Here is a 23,523-nt window from a genome sequence, read left to right as displayed (position 1 = left end):
CCCTACCCCACGCCTGCTGGACGTACCGCACACACCGCACGCAGCAGTGTGCGGTGCCCGTGAACACCCCTCTGGGTTGACTCTCTCCATAGGGTCCTGGGTAAACTCTCCCCTTGTCTATTTTCTTTAAACGGGGATAGTTTGGACAACAAAATATTTTCGACCTCAAAAAAAATAAAACTTAATTTTTGATGTACCTCATTGATGCAAAACATCAGAAAAACATTAGAAATTAAGTCAAAGAAACCGATTATTTATAAATGGACAGCTGACGGCATGCCTCCCGTGTCCCCTGGCTTGAAGCTTCGGCTCCGTGTTACCTTAGTATTCTATGACCGTGCTCCCGCCCCGCGCTCGAAGGTGCAGAAGATTGGGACGTCCCTGATTGTGAATTCCTTCGTCCGCAGCTCAGCGATTTGAAGTGACTTTGTACAATTGGCTCTCCTGCTAAAGGTCGCCGTCCACTGGTTAGGCGCGCTTTCAGCGCCTAATCGTTTAGGCGCTGAATACCATTTTCGGCGCCTAATTTAACGATGACTATGCGATGAATTTGATTTCATCGGGATCCGCCATGATAGCTCAAGGACAATTCGATAAAAAATGCATGAAAATGTAATATAATTTGTGGTAATGCACATCACTGACAGATAAATAATAATTATTTATATAATTAATTGCGCCTTTGACCGTGGTTTAATTTGTGTCAGTTTCTTATATGAACCGTAAAAGGTTCATTAAATTGTTCTTGAAGACAATACAATCTCTTAGCAGGGACGGAAATGTAAACAACGTTTGTTATTGTTCTCACATCAGCTAAAAGTCCGTCATTATTCAATTAACTACTCACGACATGGAGCTAAACATCGCACGAATCGCACTAAGCACGACTCGAATCCGGGTGGAGCAGGAGCGCCGTCGAGCCCGACGCAGGTACTGGGTTGCCGAAGTGCTGCAGAGGCGACAAGCCCGAGGCGAGTTTTTTAACTTGGTGCAGGAGCTGCGTGCCGTGGATCCCGACCGGCACCATGCCTACTTCCGCATGAGTCGGGAGACCTTCGACCTGCTTCTCGCCAAGATCGGGCCCAGCATCACGCGCCAGCGCACCAACTTCCGCGAACCTATCGACCCCGCTCAGCGCCTGGCCGTGACGCTGCGGTACCTGGCCTCCGGCATGGAGTTTTCTGCGCTGGCACCCTGCTATCGCCTCGGCGAGAAAACCGTGCGTGCCATCGTGTACGACACATGCGCGGCCATCATCGCCATACTGGGACCGGAGGTGCTTCCAGCTCCCACCAGGGCGACGTGGGAGCGAAGCGAGGAGATCTTCCGCACCCAGTGGAATTTCCCGAACTGCGTGGCCGCGTTGGACGGGAAGCATGTGGTACTCCAAGCCCCTTCCAACTCTGGCAGCGAGTACTATAACTACAAAAAGTCCTTCAGCATCGTCCTCCTGGCAGCCGTGGACGGTGCCTATCGGTTCGTGTACACGTCAGTGGGAAGCGCCGGAAGAGAGTCGGACGGGGGCATTTTTAGGAGGAGTGACCTAGCCGCCAAACTGCAAGACGGCACTCTCGACCTGCCCCCTCCCAAGGCGATCGATCAGAGAGGCACGACCCTACCAAGCGTCATCGTCGCCGATGAAGCTTTCCCGCTGACGGTGCACATGATGCGGCCCTATCCCGGACGTACCGAGAGCCGGCTGGGAGCTCCGGCCACCATCTTCAACTACCGGCTGTCGCGCGCCCGACGGGTAGTGGAGAACGCGTTCGGGATTCTCTCCCAGACGTGGCGCATCTTCCGGCGTCCGCTGAACGTCAATCCTGAGCACGCCTGCACTATTGTCAGGACGGCGTGCATCCTGCACAACTACGTGCGCGACCAAGGACAGGCGGACAGCCAGCAGCCGCAGCAGGCCGACGCCAGCGGCGAGCAGGTGGGCGGACTCTGCGAGCTGGGCAGGCTGGGCGCCAACAACTTCACTCGGGAGGCCGAGCGCATCCGCGACCAGTTCGCCCGGTACTTCATGGCCGAGGGAGCCGTCCCCTGGCAGGATGCTGCTGTCGGGCAGTGAGGGCGTGTAAGCCTGTCACTTCGTGGCTGGGGAGCCGTTCCGCAGCAGGCTGCTTCTGTCGGCAAGTGAGAGGTGCGAGAGGCGGGAATTGAGTCGTCTTTGACGCCACTGGTGTTGCTCCGTGTGATAATGCTGTTTCATTTGTCACGCTCAAAAACCTGTCATATAAATACAAGCATTTCCGGCCTTTGTCGTTTATTGCACGCGAAAGTAGTGGAAATAAATAACATTAACTGTCGCCCTTTCCAACAACCAAAGTCAGATAACCACGTAACGTCCAACTTCAACTTCACAGCAAAGGAGCTCAAACATTTAAACACCAGGTAAACGAATTCACTCCTAAATCAAAACTTGAAAAAGGGTCGCTATAGCGATCAGACAGCGGAAATACACACTACGCAGAATATGACTCAGGCTCAGCAAAGTTCGCCATGGTGGAGGTTGCATGGAGAGGGGACGCATTTGGCCGCATCACATTATCTCAGAATCAAAGGAAGCTGGAAAGACGCCGAACAGGCATTATATAGCTCGCTATAAGCAGACATGTGCATGGATCCGGGAAAATGGATCTGAAATTCGATCCCATGAATCTAGATCTGGGATCCACCCGGATCATAGATCCAACCCCTCAACTTTGTCGAGAGATCCACTCAGATCATAGATCCAACCCCTCAACTGTGTCGAGAGATCCACTCAGATCATAGATCTTACCCATAAGCTCGAGAGATCCGCTCAGATCATAGATCCACCTCTCGGATCCATGCACATGTCTGGCTATAAGATCGTTTTGAATCATTCTGGTCATTTTTTATCAAATATGTGTGAAAAACGTCCCCCCTCCCCCACCCGTGCGAAGGTTATCACCTGCTTTTAATCGGACTGCGCCCTTTTCAAGACTGTAAGAATCTCCAGTCTCGCATCCGCTTTCTTGTCGTCCCTCACACGCTCCATCTCCAACCCCACCAGCTGACCAAATAGTAGGTCCGGGTTACGGAGGTCGCTCACCGCGCGTTCTATGGACGCTATGGCGGCGTCAAGCTTCTCGGCGCCACGAGCACCCGGCCCCCTGACCTGCTTGACTTGGCCGTTGGTGCCAGAAGAGCGCGGATGGCTCGGGCCGGCGACACAGCTCGCTGCTGGTGGCACCGCGGACACCCGAGGCGTTCCGAGGAGCGTCGCAGCTGGGAGGACTCCTGAACTGACTGCACAGCTCGCTGCTGGTGGCACCGCGGACATCCGAGGCCCTCCGAGGAGCGTCGCAACTGGGAGGACTCCTGAGGCACAGCTCGCTGCTGGTGGCAACCAGGACACCACAGTTAGATCATCGTGGCTTACAGACGAGCAGTTAAAATACACGCCGTCCTAGGCTCAGATCGATGTATGACTGGCTTACAGGCACTGATAGACACTAGAGTCCTCGTTTGTTACGTTGTTGTCAAATGACGAGGTTATGCTTTTCGGAGTCCTAATGACGAATTTCATGTAAGTTTTGATTTAAGATTATGTCTTTATGCGTTTGGGGTAGGTCAAGTCAGGTCAGTTTAACCAGATGGCGCCATGTCGGCTATCCGTAGTTACAGGTGTCAACCACCAGTGGCAGTTTCGTATTATGCTATGATGGCTGCATACCATTTGAACAAACTCACCAGCACTGTCGTCTGGTAGTTGAGTCTCGCTGCTGTCCTCATCAGACACACAAAGCTGAAACACATGATGATTACGTGAGTGAAGATTGATGCGAGATATTTGATAGGTCACCAAAAATGGTTAGAAAATGAAATTCGGCCAATTGCAAGGTTCGTTTGGATGTTGACTACGACCGAATTCTTCCGAATTTAACATTTTTGAAAAACGCCCCGAAAATCACGATTAAACAGCCGCAATAACACTAATTAGCATTGGATCTCTTTTGACCCCTGTACTTAACCTTCGCCCGAGTGCCCGTGTTTTGGCCACACTTGCCAGTTTTGTTTGCGCGCTTCAAGAAAACCGCGGCGCGCAGCGCCGCGAAACATGGTATAGCATATGATACATCAATTTCGCATCGTTTTTGAAAATTTTGACCCCAGGTCACGTAAGTTCCTTTTCAAATCTTAGTGATTAATCTGCGCCCTGCTGCTGGTTTTTTGCGAGTATATCAAAAACGTATCTCGGTTACTTTTATAAAACTTACAAAAACCTTTATTTGGGAGCTGAATTCCAATCAGGAATACATTTGGGCATTTCGAATTTCGACCGGCTTTGAAAACTGGTCCAGTAGTCTCGTAAATAACAGGGCAGAGACCCTCTTACTAGCTCCTCTACAGGGCGGAGTCTGGGAATAACAATGGGCCTGAGGAGGCGATTGTTAAGGTGCATGATGACCAAAAGGTTTTAAATGAAACTTGGCAACACTGTTCGTTAAAAACAAATGAACAAACAAACAAGAAAAAAACAATCAATGTAAACAGCTAGAACAGGCCTGTTGCATGTCACGGCATTGCTTTATTAATTTCCAACGAAATCACTGCATTGAAAGGAGTCATGAAACGCCCAAGATCGGATATGGATCATCATTTAGAGTGACCCAGAAATCACTTTACACACCTCATTGGAGTATTGGTTTGTGTAGTAGAATAAGGATTGCGATCCTGTTCCAGGCTGCGTCAAGTTTGTCGTTACCCTGCATAGGAAAGGAAGGAACGTAGCATTTGATACATGACAGGAATACAACAGGTTTTCTAATGGAAAAGTGATATGGACTGGGAGGGGTAAAAAAAAACTCAGAAGTCAGCACAGCAACTAATTAATACGACAGTGAAGCTTATTGCTTATGCTTATTGCTCCAGTAATGGAGCACTACTGGGCAATGTGCAAGATCTGTGCTACTGGAATACAACATTTTTGAAAAAAGACTTTTCATCTCTATGTCCTAATGCAAAGATCCAGGACGTGCACTAAAATCCAGGACATACATCCTACTGCAGTTAACTTACGGTTTAGGCTTGATGGCATCATCCAAAAATGACATTTCCTTTTGCCAGGAGGAGTTCTCTGGTGGCGGGCAGCCAGAGCCACTTGGCAATTGCCTGCGTTTGCGTAGGTGGTAGTCACGCAGACTTTTCCATTTCGATTTTGCATCCTGAACTGAAAAGCAGGGAATAAAATTGGTGAGAGCCTTGAAAATTTATTTTGTCAAGCGACATGTGTTTGTTACCTGAGAGACATCACAATTATACAAGCACCACGGATGTGTAAGGGTTCGCATTTTAAAGCTTAGAACCCAATTCTAAAAACGTGGCAGAGCCTGTGGCTGTTGGCACCATTTACAACACGTACAAGCAAAATATGATGCGTAAGTTTTACCTGATCTCCCAGTGGTCTTTGCCACCTCCTCCCATGCTAGCTTCTTCTTATTTCTGTTAAAGTAGTTGCTGTCCTGAGGACGCCAGAGCACGTCATGACGTCTCACGGCTTCAACTAAGGTGGTGTCACTTGTAGAGCTGAAAAATGGGATTGATCATGTCACATTGCTAACAGAGGCCCCTGTACATCCGCGATACACTGCCTGAATCAGGGAACATCAAACAGACCGATTGCAGAAAGCTCGGGAGTATTATGGTACATAGCAGGATACAGGGCTGAGGGCAGGACACAGAAGGCACAAGGCAGACACTGAACTCAGACTGAAAAAAATTCATGGTATCATCGACATGTCTGGCGTAACGGGCGGATTGAGCTGAAATTTCGGTGCAGTATCCAGCGTAACTCTGTGCGCCCAAAAATTCTGCCATACGGATGGACAAAGAAATTTTGGCACAAGACACAAGACCTAGGTAACCTTGGCTAACTTCACTCCCTACGCTTTTGAATCATAAACCATGTCGATGATGGGTGTTCATCCAAATGTTCATCCAAAGCCACACAATATCGGCTCATGAAAGCCCGAGACATTCGGCACAGTGTATGGATTTTTTTCAGTCTGGCACAAAACAGGACAATGAAGGTACACCAGGCACAAATATAAAAAACGGCAGTCGTAAAGCAGGCATCACACTTGTTTTTTTTCATTTTGCAACCAAGGAGAGGCGCCGTACCCAGAGATGCTTCCTTATCAAACCAAACCAAACCTAACCAAACCTGACCTAACCTTACCTACGATCTACAACCTAACCTAGAGCGACACTCCTTGGTTGCAAAAAACAAGTGTAACATCTGCTTTACTATTACCAAAAAAAAAAAAAACTACAACCCTGAAACCAAGCTACATCCTAACCAAAATTATGGAAAACACCTGTCCCTAAAAAAACTTTGCTATGGTTTTGGGAATGAGGGTTCATTTCAACCAAAAATGCACAGATTTGCATGGCTTACATTTAATCGTGTAGCAAAAAATGGTCATTTTGTAGCATGTGCAGCAGTTTGAGTTGCTGCGTTGCGGAAACAAAGTTACTTAAGGATCTAGACTCCCGCTTCCCCCTGCACCAGTACCCTTATATGAAACAAACTTCAAAAGGAGATGGAAAATGCTAGCTACATATATGCAGCATTCAAAATATCTTGATCTCACTTTAGAAAAAGTAGGTAGGTCAAGCATCCACAAAACCAAACATATTAAACATATCAGGCTTGAAATGCCTTATAAACATATATTTTCAAGGAAGAAAAACTATTATCACGAAACTCACCTAATATATGGCAAAGTTTTATTTGTAATTAATGCATATTTATGCTTAGGAAAAGAGGAAGATTGGATTTCATTGCACCTGACCTACCTTACCAGCTCATTTAATGCTATTCTGGAGATGTAGGAAGATGATGAAACACAGAACACACACACTGCCACACTCAAAATATTAGCAACACTAACGTTGTTGTTGTTGTGGGTTAGGGCGCGTAGCAACTTGGCTCTTGCGTCCAACTAGCAACACTAACCTCATCTCAAAAATGCTTTTCAAATGTTTTAAATATCAACAAAACACCCGATTGATGATAAAAACGCCGCGGCGTATGCGCGTCAAGGACGCGCTGAAAAGTTGGAATATTTCATCTCGTGAGCGTCGAATACGCGAGTAATTCAGCGCCGACCAGCCGATGAATAATCAGCTGACAACGCTTCATCGTGCTTTAGGCGCTGAAACGGCATTCGGCGCGCAACCCATAGACTCCAATGTTAAATTCAGCGCGTAAATGTGCGCGCCTAACCAGTGGACGGCGGCCTAAAGGTGAATATACCTAAATGCTGCAAGCTTTTGACATGGGAATGCCTTTATAGCTGCAGTGTTGGATGTCAGCTTCCTTTGGCTTATCATTATCGTTATATAACCAAATTTGAATTCTTAGCCCAGTATAACAATGATATTTATGCTGGCTCCGCTTTGCATATGCTTATTCTTAGGCTTATGCTTATGGTTATGCTGCTAAAACATGCTTTAGTTGACCAAGTTTTAAGTTTATTTGTAGTCCCAGTTGCATTACAATTGCAAGTCCAGAAATGTGCCTTTCATTTCAGATGTCTTCCAGCAAAGCTTTGGGGCTCTTGGGCCAGATTGTTCTGAGACAAAAGGCTGGCGTGGCCCCTGTGTCCAGCATATGGTCAACAATGTGCAAGCGCCATCAGAGCAACAAGCCAGGTATCTACAGTTCACCAATAAGTTAAATCTCATGAGCCTTGTATATTGAACTGACCTTGTGCTGAATGTGTGTCACTTTGGATTGTGATGAGTTAAATGCTGTATAAGCTGTGTGTTACTGTTTTCTTTGTCTCATTTTAGCTGAGAAGGTAGTGGAGAAGGCACCCACTCAGTGGGCTAAGTTTGACTGGAGTGATGCACTGAACCTGGAGAGCCAGCTGACAGAGGAAGAGATCATGGTCCGGGACACATTCAAACAGTACTGCCAGGAGAAGCTGATGTCCAGAATCATCATGGCCAACAGGAATGAAGGTTAAGACTTTTCCACCTCTTCTTGGTCACGCCTGGGGTGTTAGCTGGCCCTAAGCAGACCATTGCACTTGCTTGTTTTATGTGATTTCCCATTAGAAATTTCCTGACTTCCTGAAGTGACCAATCTAGTGAATTGAGTACCAAATGTTTTTGTTGCTTTCTATTGGATATCCATGTTCTCTTGTGTGTCATCAAATCTCTGTTGGAGTGTGTCAATAACAGTGCTTATCCCACAGTGTTTGACCGGGACATCATGACCGAGATGGGCGAGCTGGGGGTGCTGGGCCCCACGATCCACGGCTACGGCTGCCCGGGCGTGTCGTCTGTGGCGTACGGACTCATTGCCAGGGAGGTGGAACGAGTCGACAGCGCTTACAGGTTAGTTATAGCCGAGCAGACACGACTAAATTGGGGTGATGCGTGATTGAATCATGTGGCTGAGCTCTGTTTATCGATAAATGACGGAGTACGGGGCCTAACGAGGGATGTGTGTTGTTGGCTGGCCACCGGCCGGTGGCTTACAACGCTAAATTTGTTGAATGGCGTGCGATCGGTCCGATTGGTTCGGTGTTGTGCCATGATGATTGATGATCACAGGGTTATTACTCATCTGTGACGTTTTTTACAGGTCGGCGATGAGCGTCCAGTCTTCCCTGGTTATGTACCCCATCTACGACTACGGAACGGAAGAGCAGCGGGAGAGGTTCCTCCCCAGGCTCGGTAAGGATTTCATACTGGGTAGGTTGTCGTTGATGAGTTTCTTTTAGGGATTATCCGGTGTGGAAATAGAACGGGAGACGATAGTTGAGTTGGACGATGGTTAGTGTGAGTTAATAGCCCACATAAGGTATTATTGAAAATGCAAATAATAGATACCTGATACCACTGTGGTAAATTACAATTTTCGATTTTTATCGTTATCGCACTTTGGTCTCGCCACTAACTTCCACAGCTACTATGCATTCACGTCGTATAATTTGAGTATTTTCAGTATAATATTTCGCTCGTCTCCGCTGTTTGCCACCGCCACCGTTCGCCTACATCCCGTGCACTAACCGCATCTTTTCGCTCCGTTACAGCGCGCGGTGAGCTGGTGGGCTGTTTCGGTCTCACGGAGCCCAACCATGGCTCTGACCCGGCTGGGATGGAGACCAGGGCCAAATACAACGCGGCGGACGGCACATACCTGCTCAACGGATCGAAAACTTGGTAAGATGCACAGTGCACACATCGGAATGGTAGAGCGATTTATCGATGTGATTGATCATTATGCATGCACAGATACGTGCTATCAGAATGGAATAGAGAAAAGTGTAATGGAAGCGCCGATTTGTGGCAGTTTGACATGCATGACTCTTTAAATGCTTATGTCAAATGGTAAGTTTCACTATCGTAAAGAAAGGATAAAAATCTGACTTAAAATTGATCTTTGTCGACATTTTAGCGTTCTATTTGAATGTTTCATGCCATTGGCTCGCCATACCCTCTATGCTGACCATTTCGAATCGGTTCTCTCCACCTTTACAAGTGACTATCTCTACTGCGCACTTTTACCCCAAACTTACCCCATCCCATTCCCCCGACAGGATCACCAACTCCCCGATCGCCGATATTGCCGTCGTATGGGCCAAATGCGACGACAATCGCATCCGCGGCTTCATCGTCGAGCGTGGCATGCCCGGCTTCAACACGCCCAAGATCGAGGGGAAATTCTCTCTGCGGGCCTCCACCACCGGCATGATCGTGCTGGATGACGTCGTGGTACCGGAGGCCAACCTGCTGCCCAACGTTCACGGACTAAAGGTGGGGAGAGGATGAGACGGGGATTGGAGGGTGGAGGAGGCTGTGACGATATGTGGGAGCTGACTGTGTTGGAGGAGGGGGGGGGGATGACGAATTTGCATAGATCGGGTAAAAGAACTGGACCTATTATGCGAGATAGTGGTTGATGGAATGAATGGAATACTTGTTGCTAACATCATGAGCTGAGTATGAATCAAATTCCGTCCTCCGCTTTGACCTTTCCTCTCTCTTCTGCTCCTCAGGGTCCGTTCGGATGTCTGAACAACGCCCGGTACGGTATCGCGTGGGGCGCGCTGGGCGCCGCCGAGGCGTGTCTGCACACGGCCCGTCAGTACACCCTGGACCGTCAGCAGTTTGGCCGGCCGCTGGCCAACACGCAGCTCATTCAGAAGAAGATGGCCGACGCGCTCACAGAGATCAACGTGGGCCTGATGGCGTGCCTGCAGGTCGGACGGCTCAAGGACCAGGGATTGTGAGTAAAAGAGGCGAGGGAGGGGTTTGATTGGATGTGAGGGGATAGGAGGGACAAGGGCGCCAAAGAATCATTCCGGGAGGGCGATGGACTGCCCTCACATCGAGAAGGCATTATCACGCTAATTCCCAAGAAAGGGAAGTCCCCACATTCATATAAAGGTTGGAGGCCGATTACTTTACTAAACGCTGATTACAAGATTTTATCTACCGCTATTTCAAACAGATTAAAGAAAGTAATGAGTAAACTCATCGATCCCGCGCAGACTGCCTACACCTCTGGTCGCTACATCGGTGAAAATACTAGGCTTGTTTACGACCTTATACACTGGACTAAGAAAAACAAAAAAATGGGAATCATATTAGCAGCTGATTTTGAAGGAGCATTTGAATCAGTTGCCTGGAACTATTTAAGACTAGTCATTAAAGAATTCAAATTCGGTCCTAATATGAGGAATATGATCGACCATCTATATTTAAATAACAAAAACCACTCTCGGATTCTTTTAAATGGACATTTAGGCAAAAAAATTAATTTGGAGAGGGGAATCAGGCAAGGGGACCCGGCATCAGGGTATCTTTTCAATTTGGCAGTTTCAATTCTGACCGAACAAATCAACAAGTCAAGTACACTGACTGGAATAAGAGTAAATAATGAAAACGAAATAAGAATAAGTCAGTATGCTGACGACACAATTATGTTTCTGGACGGCTCTAAAAGATCTGTTACAGGGGCGATCGAAGAACTTAGGAATTTTGGTATACGATCGGGTCTTAAAATAAACATTGAAAAAACATCCTGTATGGCAATAGGGAGTTCAATAGATGAGGAAATAAGAACAGAATTAAATATCAGTTTTGTAAGTCAACTTACTATTCTAGGAATTCAGATAGACCGGGATTTGACCAATATAACAGATAATAACATACAACTAAAAATACCCATGATAAAAAAGGAGCTCGCGCAATGGAACCGTCGCAGTCTTACACCCATCGGTAGAATAAGCGTCGTTAAAGCTCTGCTCCTTTCCAAACTTGTACATATATTTATGTCACTCCCAAACCCATCAGTTCCTTGCACGAAAGAGATCGAAAGACTCCTATTCAGTTTCGTGTGGGGTAACAAAAATGATAAAGTTAAACGAACGAAACTTGTACAACGATACGGAAAAGACGATTTAAATATGGTACAAGTAGACTCCTTCATTAAAAGTATGAAGCTGTCATGGTTAAAACGTATTTACACCTCTAACACAGTCTGGACTGAACTTACAGCACAAGAGCTTCCAGACGCGTGGCGGATATTAACATACGGTGTGAAAAAGTTACGCATAGTAATAAGCAAAACAACCAACGCATTTTATGTTGACGTCGTAGACGCTCTGACACAATTTAATCAAGAATACAAACCCTCCGATAGTGAAATACTCACAGAAAACATATGGTTTTCTGACTGGACTAAATACAGAACGACAATTGTTAAGAGTTGGGATGACAAGGGACTAAGGCATATATGCGACTTATACAATGCAGATACTGGGAAAATTTACACAAAGGAAGAACTGGAAACAGTCTACAGGATACAAATGACGTTTTTATGCTACGCAACCTTAGTACGCAGCATTCCGCAAAAACTGCAAAAACAGGTCGACAAGTCCCTCCTTAGTAAGCCAATTATCCCGTATAAGATTGAAATGGTACAAAGCCGTAAAAACTTTTCAAAAATCGCGTACAACACATTCGTTGAAAATAAAGCGGACACAAATAGTAGCTCAAATGCACGTCTTCAGACGAAATGGATAATCGATATTGGCGAATATACGAAGGGAACCGTTCAGAGAGTTAAAGAAGCAACAATGTCCACGTTTCTTCTTTATCTCCATTTTCGGGTTATCAATAGAATTTATGCTACAAATAAATACTTGGCGAATATTCATGTACGTCAAAGCAGTACCTGTACCTTCTGTGAAAGTGCAACAGAAACGATCTTCCATCTGTTTTGGCAGTGTCCTACAACACAAATATTCATTAAGGAAATACTGTCACATATAAGAACACAATATCACACCATCATAAATATCAACTGTATAAATTGGTTCATGCTATCAGATCTCACTAACATAGAAGTGGTTATAGTAACGCTCAGTAAATCTTGTATACACAAAGCACGTCTTAAATCAGCTAAGCCCTCGGTGGAGGTAATGCTGCAAACACTTAAATTTGAAGCGATAAAAGAATACAATATTGCGAAGTCACATAGGAAAATTGATGCTTTTAAACGGAAATGGGGCGAGCTTGCAAAAATACTTGAGTAAATGCTTGAAGACAATGGTGATATTTGTCACGGAGGGTGGTGGGTGGGCCTGCGCCGCTCCGGGTGTCAGACCACGATACACACAGCCGCAAATAAGCCCTGCACATGGATGGAACTGCGCAATGCATATATTCTTGGCAAGCAAGCACGCACACTCACACCCACACACCTACACACACACAGACACACCCCCCACCCACACCCACATACACCCACACACACCTACACACACTCACACACACCCACACACCTACTATCACACCCATACACATACTCTCACACGTTCACTCATGAGAAACGCCTGTCTTGTATGGCGAGCCCGCCCGCCCCTAACCCAACCCGGCTAACCGGAGGCCGGCTCTATAAAGGGTCGGCCGGCCGGCCGGGCGCGCGGCTCGCCACCCTATCACGGTGACGGGTCGCGGGCCCGGCCGGCGGCCTGGGGCATCGCCCCATCGGCGTCGGATAGGCGTGTAATTCGCGGGGCGATGCGGGGCGGGACGGGATCCCTCGGTGCTCCCACCAGATGTTTGAACCTTTGTTGCGCTAGCACTGTACAGGGTGTCCCGAAATTGATGTCCTCTCCCATTGCGTGCAATAACATCAATACAAAAAATGACCGGTTCATGATTTATTTGTTGATGTATCCACCACGCTTCCGCACACATGCCCGCATGCGCTCCGGCATGCCACACATCAGGTTGTCGAGAGTTTCTCCAGAAATGCTGCTCCAGGCCGATCGGAGGTTCCTGATGAGTGCAGTTTCGGACGACGCTGGTGCCATCTTGTCCATCCTGTCCTGGACGATTGACCACAGGTTCTCGATTGGCGACAGGTCCGGGCTGTTACCTGGCCATTCTCCTTTAGCCCAGAAGCCAGGGAAGTTGGCCCGGCACCACTCCTGGGTCTTGGTGGCGTTGTGAGCCGGGGCACCGTCCTGTTGGAAAATGGCCTGTGACATGTCCGGCAGAAGTTTGATGGCCGTTGGTGGTCCGTTCTCCTTCCGTCGTCTCATCGCTGATGCCGTCGTTCCCTTCATCACCTCCTCTACGTAGAAGTCCCCGGTCACGGTTTGGCCGCGGGGCACGATGTGAAGGTCTGACAGGCCACGGAAACTCATCATGCCCCACACCAGGACCTTGCCCGGCTGCTTGACGGTCTCGATGACAGGCACTTCTGAGCTGTTCTGAGCCCAAACACGGTCGTTCTGGCGGTTGGGAGGATGAAACAGCTCAAAAGGAGACTCGTCGCTGAACAGGACCCGCCTCTGCAGTCCTGTATGGACCAGTTGATCCGACTTTTAGCGAAGTCCAGCCGTTTTCGTCGTTGTGCTGCCGTCAGCTTGGGCTCCACGCGCGGTTTCAGCGGCTTCAGACGGAGGCACTGCCGCAGATACCGGTGGACAGCTGACTTGGAGGCCGGATGATTTTTTGCACTGAGTTTCCGCGCCAGTTTCCGTGTCGACTGGTGCCGTTTCGTAACGGATTTCGCCACCACGATTTTGGCCATCCGGCTCATCGCTGTCTTCCGCCCTCTTCCCCCGTGGTTCTCCAGTGCCTCTCCCTTGCGGTCGAGGGCCATCCAGCGTCTGAGGGTCCTGAGCTCTATCCTTAGCTCCTTGGCTACCTGTACCTGGGGCGTGCCGCCGTTGACCATGCCGACAGCGCGATAGCGAGTCGACAAAGGGTACTCCTTCGCCATGGCTGATATGCAGTCCGCGCGCCTCGCGACCCTCTCGGTAAATGACCTCTGCCGCCCCGCCGGGTCCTGGGTCGGCTCACCTGGCTAGGTCACGTGACCAACAAACACGTGACCGTGCCCCAGGGTCGGGTCTCGGTAAAGCGCCATTGGTATACCGGTATTGCTCTGAGGAAACGTAACGAACGGGAGAGGACATCAATTTCGGGACACCCTGTACATGAGTGACAGGATGATACATGAATGAATTATGTGTGTGTAATGCGCAATGCCTACACTAGCACAGTACATGAGTGACAAGAAGACACATCAGTGAATTATGTGTATGTAATACGCATGCCTATTACATGAATGACAGGATGGTACATGAATAAGTTGTATGTATTTATTGCGCATGCCTATACATGAACGAAATAAACGTGAAAAAAAAGGAGGGACAAGGGAGTGAGGGATAGGGGTCGGAGGGTAGGGGGGTTGGACGACTGCCCAGGACGGCTTTGTTTGTTCTTATTGTTGGTTGCGTAGAAAAACGGCGGAGTTACAGAGTGAAAACACTAAACCTTGCGTTAAGACTTTTCGATAAACATCAACCATGGATCCGTATCGCAGCGATCCCCTGAATCTGCAATCTCTTCTCTGCAGTCTGAGGGTGTGTCCTCACGTCACAGCCCAGCCCACGCGACCCAGACCGCCCGCCGGACCGTAGTATTTATAGGAGGCGAGCCCCCGGCCCGGGCAGTCCGCCAGGGATGTCTTCCCTCCCCTCCCCGGCGTCCCATGACTGACCGCAGGCCATGACCTTCGGGCCGACGACGCAGTTTTTATGCCGGAGAACAGACTCACAAAAAGTAGGATATGTGACTGAGGCATATGGCAGGACTATAGCGCCGCTGAGTGTTACGTAAGACGTCACGCGTTTGTTATGTAATGTAGTGAAAACGAAATTATGTTACGCAACACACGGATTAGCTCTACTCTACAGTCTACACTGTACAGTCAACTGCCCCTCATATTATCAACTTGTTACGATATTTTGAGATATCCCAAAACCAGGCCAAAAACTGTATTTTTATTTCTTGAATCGATCTGGCTATGCTCATTACTGTGAAACCCACTCTCTCCTTATCTCTCACCCACCCAACGTTCACTCCAACCCACTCTTGTTCGTGCCACAGGGCTGCTCCCGAGATGATATCGCTCATCAAGCGCAACTCGTGCGGAAAGGCGCTGGACATTGCCCGACAGTGCCGCGACATGCTGGGCGGCAACGGCATCAGCGACGAGTACCACATCATCAGACACTGCATGAACCTCGAGGCCGTCAACACCTACGAAGGTGAGGATCTAAGAAGGGCTCGATCCTATGCTTTGTTTGTGTTCTGCGATATGAGATGTCTGTGAGAACTGCGTGTCTCGAATTTGAAGAATGTCAGAGTCGGAAGTGTGTGATATTTAGCAACTGATAATTGTAGTGAATGTTCGAAGTCGGCAGTGTACAGTTGCAACGTAAGAAATTTGTCGTTAGCGGTTTATCGTCGATGTCTCATTAACTTTCTGAACATTGACAACTATCCCAGCCAGCTTACGCATAGTTTTATTTTACCAAGAACACTGCACAATCATCACAAGAGCGACTGCTGTGGGCAGTCGGGAAGCCGGCGGCGGCGTCTGTGGACACTAGACGGTCGCCGCCGGCCAACACAGCAGAGAATATACCGGAATTCCCCACCAAGGCGAGCCCCACCGTCACTGGTATGTGACCGCCGCCTCTGATCGTCCCGCTCCTCCCCGCAGGCACGCACGACATCCACGCGCTGATCTTGGGCCGCGCCATCACTGGACTGCAGGCCTTCACTGGCTGAGACCATGACGAGGCCGCCCGGACTGATGGAGCTCCGCCGGCTGGGCGGAGTCAGAGTCTTCCATCGCAGGCGGTTAGACGGCTGGTCTGTGGCAGTGCCGCCGAGGACTGAATGTGATTGACGCGCGCGAGCGCAGCCACGCGCGACAGGTGCTATATTGGGTCACGCGCGGGAAGCCACCGTGCTGGAACCTTGGGGTAGCTTGGTTTGAAGGCAGGCACACGAACCGATCGTGACTTAAGTTGCTGATGACCCGACGTGATTGCCCTGAATGTAGGCTTTCTAGTCCGTGTGCGAAATGTATTTTACCATCATAACTCGGCGTATTTGTGTAAACCCCTCTGCGGCGGGCAGTCGTCTCAGATCCTGGCCCCACATCACGGTAGTTCGTTTTCTGTATCAGTCTGTTACGGGACGTCTCGCCGAGTCCAGCGGTAGCTCGAGCCGACCGGACCGGGCCCGGTTACACCCGAGTCGTCCTGAGCGTGGCGCGCGGCTGTGGGTCGATCACTGGGCCCTCTGTAGGATGGCGGCGTTCAGCAGCGCGCCGTCCTTCACTGTGACGCTGTCGTCTGTCAGCTCCTTGCTGGGGAAGGTGGTGAGAAGCGCAAACGGCCGCGTGGCCAAGTGGGGGCGCGCACTGATACAGAGAGTTAAGGACTGTAACGACTCACGGGGGTTTCAGCGGCAGGGGTGCATACGGGCGCATTGTCTCAAGGAGGGTGTTTATTGTAAGGGGAAAATCTCACGAGGTGCATGCTTGTAATTGTGAGGCTTTCGTAGATTGGACAATATCTGAGTAAATTGCGATGAAGGTGTTATAGAATATTAAGGGCACTTCGATACGCTGTTGTAGTGTATACGTGAACTGCTGCCTTATTAGGATCTAAGACAGGGACGACCGACAAGACAGGTCGGAGTCGACTTGTGCAATAGAAATGTATAATTTTCTAGTGAGTACTGAATAAACACGGCGAGTTTTCTCCCGTAAACAAAATATACTTCTTTGGCTCATTTGCGCGATTATTGAAAGTTGTTCCCTCTTTTTCCCCGTTAATGGTTAAAAGAAATGCAAAGTTGATCTGTAATGAGTAAAAAGAGCTGCCGTTTAAAACGAGTCAACAATGAAGCAATCCCTCCATTCCCCTCGACCGCCTCTCTGCCCCTGTCCGCGGCGTCACCAAAGGATACGTGGCGATGTACTGGCGCAGGTCTCCGATGGTGTGCGTCAGGTTCAGTTTCACCACCAGCCGGGAGCCGTCCGTCAGCCGCACCTGCACGCTGGTCGTCGGCTGCGACTCGTCGAGCGCCAGCGCGGCGCGCGCGGCCGCCTCGCTGGCGGCCGGGTCGCCGGCAGAGGCGGCGGCGGCCGGGGCCGAGGAGGCCGCTCCGGCGCCCACCACGGCCGGTGCCGGGCTGAAGAATCGCCACAGCACATCCATCAGGCTGAACAGGAGACCGAGAGCGGCCGACAGGGCGGCCGAGAGAGACCAGTGGCCACCGTCGGCGGCCGCGCCCCCGCCCCCGCCCGCGCCGGCCGCCGACGGGCTGAAACATGACGCAGTGCGGCAGCGGCAGACGGCGCCGACCCCACGCACACACATAAAGACAGATACAGAGACAGAGATAGGCAGGCGTCACTAGCGGGATGGAAAGGACATGGTGACGCAGGCGTTTCATATGGCAGGTTAGTTAAAGCATCGTGAAAGACTGATTCGAAGAGACAGAACGGACATGGGCATTTGGCTTGATAAAATGCGTGCGATTGACGAGAACTGCCCATAGTTAGCTGGTGAGTAGGCACAGTATGAGTAAGATGTATAAGACATCTCTCATGAACCACAAAACGAAGCATTTCAAGTTCATGGAATAAAATGAATCAGGACGAAAATCTGACAAGAGCAAACACATCTTTACTAAGGTTTAGAGAGAAAATAGGTCAAACAGGCCAGCATCAAGCAAAACTAATGGCATGCCAAAGTAAAGGAAAGTCACTTCGTAAATGGGCATTGGATTAGACGGCGCCAAAATGTTGATTGATGTACACCAAAAAATTATACTCCAATAAAAAAACTCGACCACACCAGCACCAAGATCCGTAAGACACTGTCACACTGGAAGTGCGCCCACCGTCGAAAGCGGGCATCGCATAGAAATAAAGACAAGGGGCATCGCCCCTCCCTGGCGACATCTATAGCCGCGGCAGTGCTATGAGCGAATTTTCATCGTGACATGCTCATTCGCCAGCGACTTCCGATGTCAGACTCGAGCATCGCATGCCGCATTCTAGCGATTGAACGATAGTTTCTCGTGCAGAAACGTTACTCCGGCATTTGCACAAAGCAGCAACTCATGCGTTATGCGTTTACATCAAAATTACCAGCATGCAGCCCAAGAAAATTGAGAAAATGCAGAGGACGTGGGATGAAAATGACTACAAATGTAAACAGCACTTCAACAGGAGAAACACACACACAAAAACTGCACCTATCAGCTGAAACAGTTAAACATAAAAACCCCACCGCCTCCGTCTATCTCGGAGGTCACTGACCTGCCCAGCACGTGTCCGACGCCGGAGAAGGGTTTCGGCTTGGCCTTGGGTTTCACGTAGTCCTCATGCCGGTGGTCCTCCATGTCCAGGTGAACCTCGCCACCCTGTGCGTCCCGAATCAGCTCCAGGGGCACTTGGCTGCAGAGAGTGAACGGAAAGGGGTCAGCTTATGCCGACCATAAGTCACAACAGTTGTTCACAACCGATACGAAATTTGCTACCCCTCCCGGACTGGACATCAACTCTGAACAGCAACTCACCCCTCTCGGACCGAGTTGAGGAACTCCTGGTTGGCCGGGTCCGAGTACTCGCGCAGCTCTCCGTCATCCACGCTGAAGCCGGTGCGCCAGAGCCGCAGTTTGACGGTGCGCGGCTGCGGTGGCCGGTTGTCGGGCGCGCCGGGTACCACCTCCGAGTCTGAGCCCGTCTGGCCGAGCCGGTACCCGGTGCCGCCGAACACGCGCCGCCGCGGCTGCGGCGCCTCCTCGGACGGGTCCACCTCCTCGGCGCCGTGACTGGGGTCAGAGACGGCGGCCGGTCAGGTCAGAGACGGCGGCCGGTCAGGTCAGAGACGGCGGCCGGTGGGGTCAGAGACGGCGGCCGGTCAGGTCAGAGACGGATGAGGTCAAAGGTTGGCGGGGGTGTCCAACCCGTGACTGACATTGCCGGGCATTACTGGATAAAAATCGTGTTTATTCACAAAACGGCCGTGACTGACCGACACAGCCGAATGAGGTCAGAGATCAGCGGGGATGTTTGATGAAAATAATGTCTACTGAGAATATTCCTTTGTAGCTTATGGAACTCAAAACAGTTACCGCACCAAATCAATGCAAAACCGTCTGTTGAATCATGAATGAGATATCCACAGGCTAGTCCAGTGGCATATTCACTACACACAACTACATGAACCAACAAGTAACAACTTTGCCACTGCTGCGCGCCCAGCGTAACACCTCACCCTTTGGCAGCCTGGAACATCTCTTTGACAATATCCTCGCCCTTCTTTTTGCCTCGTTTGGGACCGAGGATCTGTTGTCCACTGGTCTCTGAGCCGCCGGCGAAGAACGCCTGTCCCTCCTCGTCCGAGTCCGAGTCCGAACCCATGAGACCCTGGAAAGTCCGGATTGTGGTCCTGGGGAGGGAGGGGGGGGGGGCTGTTAGCAAGAGCACACACCGACGGATTGGCAAGATAGACGTCGATTGACGCGAGAGAGACGAGAGACACAAGGACACAGGAAGCAGCCATGTTACAAGCCATGCAATGAAACTATTGGTAGAGGAAACTTGATCAAATAGGTTCGCATGAAATCGCTCCTATAAGTGTGTTTCTTGACGGTACGAGTAAGAGAGTTTGGTGTTCGATTTGCCAGCGAGGTCAGCACAAAGTCGAGTCAGCAATCACTGCAAGAGCCCGATATTCCGACCCGGGTCTCCATCAGTATTCCATTTACACGATATACTGTCAGGGGTCAGACTTCGCACCAACCGCTGCAGTACCCAGCACGCCCTCACCTCGTTACCCAGCACTCTGCACAACAGTCAGCCCACCACTCATCCCGCTGCAGTTTCGTACTCACCCGGCCTGTCGCTGCGAGCGGCGCGTCGGCTGCTCGGACGGAGCCGCGTCCGACGAGGCCCCTCCTCCGGCCGCCCCCGCCGCTGCCGCTCCGGTCACCTCGCCGGCCTCACGCTGCTCCTGCTCCCCGGCGCCGCCGTCATGGTCGTAGAAACTCCCCATGGCAGCCTGAGGAGCACCAATACCTTGAGTCATAACATGGCCAGGTTTTTCAGATTGCACAAGTTCAAAACTTCAAAAAAGATTGAATCAAATTAAGAGGATATTCACTTACTTTGCACACTGGCATATCATCTGATTGGCAACTTATTTGGTACCTTTCTCATTTTCTTTCACATCTCCTCATCCTTTTTGGGGAAATTTCCTCCCAATTAGTACCTAAGTCTTAAATAAAACAGCAGGTACCATGCTGGCCATTCATTTCCATATTACACTTAAAAAGAGTAGGTATGTGAAACTACAGTATAAATAGTGTAGCACATGTAAAAATTAAATGTCAATAATTCAATAGTTTTGACAAAATCATCTTTTGAAACCTTTGTCAATTTTGGCTTCAGTAAAGCTGCTGCTTACAGTCCTACAGCTATTATCATCTGATCAACTACCTACAAATCCTGTTCACACTTTTAATTGTAGAAACAGTTCTTCTTCATCTTGCTAATAAAGGGATATCCTACTTAATATAAGGCAACCAATTTGGCCCCATCCTTGATCTGATAAGATAGGTACAATACAGGGACATCCTATGCATACCAAATTAATTTCAGCCAACTATACCCATTAGCCATTAGTTGGATGGCAAAGTTCAGCTAGAAAAGAAGACTGCACCATACATTTTCCCAAGATTAGATGGCCAAGCTTCCACAAAGTATGACCTTCGATAGTGTGTGCAATTTAAATGCCTCTGAAACCAAGACAGACACTAAGTGTAAGTGAAGACCCTGATACAGTAAGTCACCAAAGAAACCCAGGGTTTGTTGCACTTTTTAGAAATTTAGTAATCATTGCATAAGCAGGCAAGCAAGTTACTATGTCAATATGGGTACCTACCTGCCAAGGCTTAAGAAAACACAACAAAATGATAAAAAAGGGAATAGGCAGGTAACAAGTAATTGCTCCCTTCTAGAATGGTACTAACTACCAGCATGGTCATCCATTTCTGCCCACTCACAGGTGCCCTAGCTCATCCAATTCCATACCTGCTTAACTTTTGAAGCTGTAACACATGACACAGGTCATTATTTCCCCAAGGTTGCTGCAGATTTGTAGTGCTCAGGCACCATGACTCCACAAATTGACACCCATAGGTATGGTACCAGTGTTCAAAAACAGAAGAAAGAGACATGCCCTTCATTGAAACATCATCAACATGGATATGATACTTGGATTTTGATTCATGTTGTTTCTGATGACACAGCAAATTTGGGCCCTGCTTCGGCATTAGTAGAGCAGACGTCACAGGAAGGTTTTCCAACCAAGGAGAGGCGCTGTAGGTTTGTAGGTTGTAGGGTAGGTTTGTAGGTTTGTAGGTTTGTAGGTTGTAGGTTGTAGGTTTTTAGGTTGTAGGTTTGTAGGTTGTAGGTTAGGTTAGGTCAGGTTAGGTTAGGTTTGTTTAGGTTTTGTTAGAAAGAAGTACCTCCAGGCATAGCGCCTCTCCTTGGTTGGAAAACCTTCGTGTGACGTCTGCTCTACTAATACCCCTGTTTCACCGTCCAACGCTGCGTGCGCTGCAGCGCGCTGGGAGCTACAGCATACCATAACCAAACAATAACATCACTTATGACATTGCATGTGATCCATTAGCTGATGATGAATCACATGTGGAACAGAGGTCCTAAAGAACCAAGTACAAAGAGAACAGAGGTTTGAGTGTGAATACTCCTAGCGTGCTGCTGCCGCCACGGCACGCTAGCGAACTGAGTGAAATTTATTGATATTGCCATGGAAACCCCATGCGCTGATGTGCAGCGTACTGAAGCGATCTGCCATGAAACACCACACTGATGAGACAAGAAAACTTACATCTAGGTTCCAGCCAGCGGATTCCAGGTAAAAAGTCGCTCTGTCTGTGTCGACACCAGTAATTGCCATAAACTGAGCAACTAGTCCCTCCTTATCAGCCATTTTTGCAGAATGAACGTGCAATTTCAACCCTTCTCAAAAGTGACCTATATTCTTAACATAAGACAACGACCTAAACAAAATCGATTCCAAGGTCGGTCGTCGCAAGGCCGTATAAGAGGTCGTCGTGACCAGGGGGGTACGCTCCGGCTGTTTAGCATTACGAAAAATGGTGACAGACGTTTGTGGAGGATTGTCGACGAACTCTTGTTCCGCGAGCAGTACTTACACGCTAGCGGAAAATTCACCAATCAGCGCTCGGCAGTACTCGACGCTGATTGGTCCGACGCTCGTGACGAAATTGCGGGGGACCGCAGTTATTCTCTATGGACCCGAATAGGCTTTTGGATTTCGGAGGAGTTTCTTTAAAATTATATGCTGTTTGGAGCTGTTTTCGAGTTGAAATATATTTCTTATGACTGTTAGCTATATAATGACACCATAAAATCATGATTTTAATAAATATTACCGATGTAATATCGGCCGAAAAGACATGCTGTCATGGCACGGACTGCCCTGCGGCTGATGTGGGGCCCCTAGTGCCAGCGTATGGTAATAATGGGTTGACGAAGGGTTATTGGAGAAACTTAGAGCCCCTTTAGCATTCAGTATAGGGTCATCAGAGGCCGGGAATGTCCATCAGGGGTCTGAGTAGGCCTGTCATACTGAGGATCACGATGATGCCCTTAGTTTGTTCCTATCTTGACTAATTCGAAAGTTATTCGAGAAAAACTCTCCATATCTAGCGCCGCCATTTTGATTTTTTCGACCCCTGTGACGTCATCTTTGACCTGACCTGAAAATGACCTTTGTAAAAATTGTAGATCTTGTCCATGCGTATCCGATGCCGTTTACCGCTTGTCGCTATCTTGCTTCGTTCTCAAGATCTCAGGGGGGGGGGGGCCGAATCGGCCCCCCCCGCCAGTTTCTTGTCCCGGCGGAGCCCGCCAGGAATAGGGTTAAGCCTATTCCGGGCGGGGGTATATACTTGGCGACTTTCCCTAAATATTCATTACGCAAATTTCAGCAAAAAATGCCGTTTCAGGTCAGGTCAGGTCACCAGAACGGTTTTTTTTACCCCACCTCAGAAACGTTTGCAATCGCGTCAGAGCTAGAGTTGTTCATGCAC

General features: G+C 49.1%; 4 protein-coding genes across 11 annotated transcripts; 2 read left to right on the top strand and 2 right to left on the bottom strand.

Moving 5' to 3' along the window:
* Window positions 1–346: 346 nt before the first annotated feature.
* Window positions 347–16,480, top strand: LOC122386616 (glutaryl-CoA dehydrogenase, mitochondrial-like). 2 transcript variants are annotated; one of them, XM_043375970.1, is made up of 10 exons: window positions 347–453; window positions 7,563–7,683; window positions 7,825–7,995; window positions 8,232–8,373; window positions 8,624–8,715; window positions 9,075–9,204; window positions 9,582–9,798; window positions 10,041–10,270; window positions 15,457–15,617; window positions 16,076–16,480. In XM_043375970.1, the coding sequence occupies exons 2-10, from the start codon at window positions 7,563–7,565 to the stop codon at window positions 16,141–16,143; spliced, it is 1,332 nt and encodes a 443-aa protein (XP_043231905.1). In that variant the 5' UTR covers window positions 347–453; the 3' UTR covers window positions 16,144–16,480. The 2 variants fall into 2 exon arrangements, with proteins under 2 accessions (XP_043231905.1, XP_043231906.1); XM_043375971.1 differs by lacking the exon at window positions 347–453 and adding an exon at window positions 7,155–7,275.
* LOC122386625 (protein ALP1-like) lies at window positions 851–2,071 on the top strand. The gene has a single exon (XM_043375987.1). It carries the CDS (start codon window positions 851–853, stop codon window positions 2,069–2,071), a length of 1,221 nt encoding a protein of 406 aa, XP_043231922.1.
* LOC122386619 (transcription factor Adf-1-like) lies at window positions 2,250–7,087 on the bottom strand. 6 transcript variants are annotated; one of them, XM_043375975.1, is made up of 6 exons: window positions 6,986–7,087; window positions 5,417–5,553; window positions 5,047–5,197; window positions 4,658–4,733; window positions 3,718–3,772; window positions 2,250–3,363 (listed from the first exon to the last, which is right to left on the bottom strand). In XM_043375975.1, the coding sequence occupies exons 1-6, from the start codon at window positions 6,988–6,990 to the stop codon at window positions 2,942–2,944; spliced, it is 846 nt and encodes a 281-aa protein (XP_043231910.1). In that variant the 5' UTR covers window positions 6,991–7,087; the 3' UTR covers window positions 2,250–2,941. The 6 variants fall into 6 exon arrangements, with proteins under 6 accessions (XP_043231910.1, XP_043231909.1, XP_043231912.1 ...); XM_043375974.1 differs by lacking the exon at window positions 6,986–7,087 and adding an exon at window positions 6,831–6,920; XM_043375977.1 differs by lacking the exon at window positions 4,658–4,733 and having other exon boundaries at window positions 6,986–7,086.
* Window positions 15,851–22,571, bottom strand: LOC122386617 (NSFL1 cofactor p47-like). 2 transcript variants are annotated; one of them, XM_043375973.1, is made up of 7 exons: window positions 22,296–22,571; window positions 20,275–20,441; window positions 19,656–19,829; window positions 18,955–19,209; window positions 18,695–18,832; window positions 17,335–17,559; window positions 15,851–16,783 (listed from the first exon to the last, which is right to left on the bottom strand). In XM_043375973.1, the coding sequence occupies exons 1-7, from the start codon at window positions 22,395–22,397 to the stop codon at window positions 16,651–16,653; spliced, it is 1,194 nt and encodes a 397-aa protein (XP_043231908.1). In that variant the 5' UTR covers window positions 22,398–22,571; the 3' UTR covers window positions 15,851–16,650. The 2 variants fall into 2 exon arrangements, with proteins under 2 accessions (XP_043231908.1, XP_043231907.1); XM_043375972.1 differs by having other exon boundaries at window positions 17,335–17,691; window positions 22,296–22,550.
* Window positions 22,572–23,523: the final 952 nt, after the last annotated feature.

This window comes from Amphibalanus amphitrite, unplaced genomic scaffold (assembly GCF_019059575.1).
Source record: "Amphibalanus amphitrite isolate SeventyFive unplaced genomic scaffold, NRLGWU_Aamphi_draft 000257F_arrow, whole genome shotgun sequence".
In the NCBI taxonomy this organism is placed as follows: Eukaryota; Metazoa; Arthropoda; class Thecostraca; order Balanomorpha; family Balanidae; genus Amphibalanus; species Amphibalanus amphitrite.
Note: the sequence above shows the minus strand (reverse complement) of the source record. Positions and strands in the feature narration are given on the sequence as shown.